The sequence below is a fragment of the Carex rostrata genome, chromosome 19 (genome assembly GCF_964058835.1).
Source record: "Carex rostrata chromosome 19, lpCarRost1.2, whole genome shotgun sequence".
In the NCBI taxonomy this organism is placed as follows: domain Eukaryota; kingdom Viridiplantae; phylum Streptophyta; class Magnoliopsida; order Poales; family Cyperaceae; genus Carex; species Carex rostrata.
In genome coordinates, this window is record NC_135936.1 from 6,875,323 (window position 1) to 6,881,181 (window position 5,859).

At 34.0% G+C, this 5,859-nt stretch overlaps 1 protein-coding gene across 2 annotated transcripts; it reads right to left on the reverse strand.

The window, feature by feature from the left end:
- Positions 1-3,021: 3,021 nt before the first annotated feature.
- Positions 3,022-5,506, reverse strand: LOC144571626 (DnaJ/Hsp40 cysteine-rich domain superfamily protein). Of its 2 annotated transcripts, none has more exons than XM_078320976.1 (4): positions 5,268-5,506; positions 5,076-5,166; positions 3,973-4,069; positions 3,022-3,308 (listed from the first exon to the last, which is right to left on the reverse strand). In XM_078320976.1, the coding sequence occupies exons 1-4, from the start codon at positions 5,427-5,429 to the stop codon at positions 3,221-3,223; spliced, it is 438 nt and encodes a 145-aa protein (XP_078177102.1). In that variant the 5' UTR covers positions 5,430-5,506; the 3' UTR covers positions 3,022-3,220. The 2 variants fall into 2 exon arrangements, with proteins under 2 accessions (XP_078177102.1, XP_078177103.1); XM_078320977.1 differs by having other exon boundaries at positions 5,076-5,151; positions 5,268-5,470.
- Positions 5,507-5,859: the final 353 nt, after the last annotated feature.

The window sequence follows — 5,859 nt, forward strand, 5'->3', positions numbered from 1 at the left end:
GAGCCTGATTGTATTATTCGTTGGCATATCAATCAAACGAAAAGATTATTTTGTATACCATCAAAAATTTTGTTATTAAACATTTGTACATCAAGCAAAAGAGAAGGGTTGTTTCATCTCGACTTCAGCCTATTTAATTTTTTTTTTTTTTTTACTTAGCACAGAGGCAATTTGGACTAATTAAAACATAGTCTAGGTTTTACATGGAAATAGATAAAAATGGAAACCAAAATAAGAATATTACAAGTAGATTTTGCTCCCTATCTGCTCCTGTTGAAGTTCATGCGTTGTATATAATCTCTGATGTTCAATGAAGAATCCTTTTCTGGACTTCTGAATCAAAGATTTTGTTTATTTTATCATTACTGGTGTTCAATGAAGAATCCTTTTCTAGACGTCCGAATCAAAGATTTTGTGGTCAAATTTGTTAATTTTACCTCAAGATCACATAAAGTTTTTTTTTTTTTTTTTCCTCTTGATATCAAGTGATAATTCGTAGCTTTTGCCATTTCAAAAATATCCACTTACAAACGGGAACACCTGGCAAAGTATTTTCTGTAATTTCTTCAAAAAAAAATATATATTGAAGAAATTGTATTGCTTTTTTTTTGTCATTTTTCCCTTCTCTTTTACTGCTTGTGCATCTGCGGGAGTCTTGCTCAGGACGGATTCAAGATTTTCATCGGAGGTAAAACGAATCGGATTTAAACTCATTAATTAATTGGATATTCAATAAAAAATAATGTTTTGACTTATACTTTTTAATACTCTAACTTGTAATTTCTGATTCTTTAACTTATAATTCAAATTACCAATTATAATTCAAGAATTTATTTTAATTTTAACCGAAAATTTAACCCGAATTACAAATTAAATGCCTCAGAGAGAGGCAAAAAAAATTCAAAAAGAGCAAAATTGATCGGAACCACTAAATCAGCACTAAAATCCAAAATCCTAAAACTCAAAATCCAGGAGGGACTCCCCCCCTCCCCCCAAATCGCATCAAATCAGTGTTCTAAATAGCGCGCTATAGCGTTTTTGGACCCTAAATGCTAAGCTATGGCATCAAAACGCGCTATTTGAGCTACAGACGCTATAGAGATCTGCTATAGCACATAGCGTGTGGCGCAAATAGCGCGCGCTATGCAACATGAGCTGTTTTTTTTTTTTCCTTTTCAATTTATATGGGCTTCAAATAAAGGCTCAGATTGGATTTTAACCATGAGTTTTTTTTTTGCCATTGACGTACTATGCTTTATATTAAACTATTAATTAATAAATTAGATATCCATCAAACAAAATCAAATGAGGAAGCTACAGCGCGCTATGCAACATAGCTATTTTTTTTTTCCTTTTCCAATTATATGGGTTTTAAATAAAGGCTCAGATTGAATATATTAAGATATTTCTAGAAGTAACAAAATGATACTTTCTTTTTTTTGACGGTTGACAGCAATTGCTGTCAACAAATATATTAATAAAAGATGATTTACAAAGATGTTTTTGAAATGAGAGAGACCGTAGCCATTCTCATAATTACACCAATAGCCACAATAACCCTTACTCTTCACCCCTCCCCCCTATATTGTATTTTAAAAACTAATTACAAACTATTTCTCCACCTCTCAATTTCCATAGCTGTGTCATTAATCAGGTAATGTACAGCTCTCCGTTTATTTGAGAAGAACCTTTTGTTCCTCTCTCTCCATAATGCCCATGCTCCTGCCGCCCACAGTACATTCCAGAGCATTTTCTGTGATTTTGATAGTTGTCTGCCAGTTTCAAACCACACTCGTTGTATGTCAACTCCTCCTAATGCCCTTAGGTTGTACTGTGCCAGCAGCCCTCTCCAAAACCTCTGTGCATACGCACACTCCCACATAATATGGTCTCGTGTTTCCATTAGGGCCACCTCGCAGAGGTGGCACCCCGATTGCACATTACAGCCTCTGTAAGTTAAAACATCCTGAGTTAAAATTTTCCTATCCAGCATTAGCCAGATAAAAATTCTGACTTTCAGTGGGACCTTTATCTTCCATAATGATCTGTGATACAGAGATAAGATCCCCGTATTGTGTAATCCTCTATATGCAGAGGCACATGAAAAGATTCCAGAGTTCGTCCATCTCCATTTTGTAACTCCGCCTTGCATTTTTATCGAGCTTGAGTAGAAATGTTTGAGTTGTGCCAGTTCTTTGATGAAAAAAGAAGCTCTATTTCCCAACGCCTCTAACTGTGAAGCTGCAGTGACTCCATACAACGAGCCCATTGTTTTCGCCCATAGCCCAGCCGGATTATTGTCAATAGCCCACGACCATTTGATCAATAATGCGTCATTCTGACAGTTGAGATCAATTATGCCCAAGCTCCCATTTTCTTTTAAGTTACAAACTCTTCCCCAATTCACCAAACAGTTAATCCCTTTGCAGGTCTCCGTTCCTTTCGACAGGAAGTTCCTTCTCATAACAAAATGATACTTTCTATATGGTAGTTTGAATAGTTTGAATAGATTAAGATAGTTAATTATGCCATGATGTATAGGTTATTTTGCAATTTAAATATAATATGCTATTTTGAAATTTAAATAGAAAAAAGATAAATTATGTCATAATGCTAAATATATTTTGAAAAGAAAAAGATCGATAGTTTATGATATTAGTATTACTATGAATATTTTGAGTCACAATTTGAACTTTGTATTGGTTCAATATGAATATTATAATTTTTTAATCAATTTGATGTTATTTATTGTTCTATGAGACTTAGATAATATTGATATTTAATACAAATATATGATATAATTTTTATAAAAATAAAAAAAATACTATGTAGCATTTTTCACTATAGCGGCGCTATTCGCTATAGCATTTTTTGTAGACTTCCCGCTATGACGCGATAAACGCTATTTAGAACCTTGCATTGAACATTATCAGTATTTATGAAGCTAAAATAAGATATGAGGAGAATAAACAGTAGGAAACGGGGGAATTTTCCAAATTTAATATGACAGCAGATTGTCAATTTATCATCACAGAAAATCAATCTGTAATGCATAGTGTAATCTTGCAATAATTTGAAATATTATCTCACAAAACCAAGTACATAACAGAATTATTACAAGAATATTCTTTTAATTTTTCTGGATTTCTTTTGATTCGTTACTACAAAGCAAGTAATTGACCTTCAAATTACAAAGCAAATAATCAACTCAATGCGAGTTTTAGTTAGCTGTTTCATCGAAAGTGCTCAGGAAACCACCCAAAAATCCTGCACCGTTGCAATCTCCACATAATATCTCCTTCCTTCCCCTGCAAAGCACGAAATACACTTGATTAAATACAAAATCATCAAACAATTATAGCACTAACTCAAGAATAGCACTATTCTTTTGAGCTATTCGATGTTTGAATGGAGCAAGCACTAACCCACTATTCTTTGTTTGTCTTATATGAGTTAGCTCACAATTTTACTAATCCAACCAAAAGTTGAGTTAACTACTATTCTCAAACTTGGGATTAACTCTATTCTTGCTCTATTCCTTGTTTCATTCAAACATACCTAGCAAATTTATTCTCATTCATGCTTCAAACTGAGTATACCCAATTTGGACTATTGACAACAGTAACAAACTAACAATAGTGGTTTAAATATAAGGCGTTGGAGTGTCAAATTTGGCAGAATATCCTCAATTAAGCCCCAATTGGCCTCAAATTTTCAATTAAGCTCAGCATTTTGAGAATTTAGCCTTCAATCAATTCAACATTGCTCTTAAATAACCTCACAGATGCCTCAATCAGCATTCATTGCAACTGAGTTCCACCTCACCTTCCCCTCAGTAGCACAACTCAACAGAAAAATGAACCCAACTAGAAATAAAACAATCAAACTAGAAGAAAATACAATACTAACTTTTGGTTACTGGAAACTAATAGGACAAATACTTCTGTTCTAGAATGGGAATGGATATGATACCTGCACAGCCAACATAAACCGCCTGCCTTAAACCGGCCATTGAAGTGGTCTTCTGTATTGACCGCACTTCCCTCGCATTGACTGCACAACTTCACACCTATATTACCATTTTCAAATAAGAGGCATAAGTTAATATCCATTAATATGGCGAGAAATTGAAAAAATATATATATATAGATATGGTGAGAAATGCACTTTAATGCTAAATAGTGTTGCAAGTGAATCACATCAGCTTCTCGGTAGGGTTGTAAGTGGAACCCAATTAACTTGACTAATTCGACCGAACTAACCAATCCAACCCGAAAAAATCAAGGATTTAGATTTTGATTGGTTAGGTACATATTAGGTTTGATTAATCCAACAAACAAAATTTAGATACGAATTTCATAAAGTAATTTGAGTAAGCATTATTTTCCTTAGAAAATATTATCCAGATTTATCTAAAATAGTAATGTTAACATAAAAATAACGTGTTAAATTATTATTTTAAAATTTTAAATTAAAAATTGCTTCATTTATTGTTGGTTGGAATTTGTTGTATTCTTTATCTGTATCATGAGTCATGACCTCTTTTTCCTTTCATCTTGAAAAGAGAGAAACTGGTATTTGAGGTGTATTACATAGAAACGAATGGGGTTTTCATTGTATACATCATTTTCAGAGCTCTGTAAGCTCAACTCTATGAATTAACGAATTCAAAAGGCTAATACTTAAGCCACAAAATATGGCCTAATTCAAATAGCATATATAGTTGTTGAACCTATTCCAGTATACATGCTGGTTTTTACTTTAAAGAGAGCAGTATACTACAACCAGAGGGTTGATAAGAATAAACAATAAATTGCTACTTATGTTTTATATAATAGACGAAACCCAACCCAATTATAATGAATTGCATCAACAATCTAGACAAAACCTAACTATATTGTACAAGATTTTATACTACAATAAATGGATTTTTAAACAGAGAGTTATATACTTGTATTAAAGTACTTTTAGAAGCTAAGAGCCTAATTGCAACATAATAGCAATGCACTACCTACATAATAGCCACATAAGTTCAAACAATAAGTTGTGAAAAAATTAATGCATAGTTTACCCACCATTTCCTTCACAATTTTGGCAAAGTATGGAAGATTTCTTCACAGCTGGCGTACTCTCCTCGCTCGGGCTACTTTCCTTACTTTCAGCAGCCTATTTTATCGACAAACAAAAAAAAATGCATGTCTCAAACTCGAACAAAATAAAATTTATACCGTAATTAGAGCAAAACAGAAGAGAAAAGGAAGGCTGACCTTGGCCTTGAGGGACTTGGAACTGAGATTCCGACTGGAAAGTGAAAAGAGTCTTGGTGGTGCGTGGGAAGAGAGACTATGGCATCGGGAGGAGAGAAGAGATGAAGCAGCTGCTTGCTTGGGGATGGGACACATGGAGGTGAAGCTTAGAGCGTTCGCCATGGCTAGATAAGAGCGCGAGTGAGATAAGATGAAGCAGGTGGTGTATTTGAAAGGTTTCGGTGTGAGATAAGATATTTTAGGATGAATGCACATCCCCTCAGGTTACCGGACTGAGTACAATTGAATCAGACGGCTCAAAATTGTTTTATTTAACTTGGCACGAATCTCAAAGCACAAATAATCCTGCCCCCTCTGTCATCCCGAATCCCGACCGGATAAAAGTAAATCTGATCCGTCTGTTGCAATGGTGTTGAGTCAGGTACCTGGAAGGATACGGATCCATTTTAGGATACAGAAGAATTTTATTATTGTCCTTGTAAAACCTCAAAATATTTCAGAGGTCTATTATTAAATTAAAGAAAGCCTAAATTCTTCAGAAATAAATCTGCTGTTATTGAACCTGCTATTCTGATCATGGTGACAAATAAAT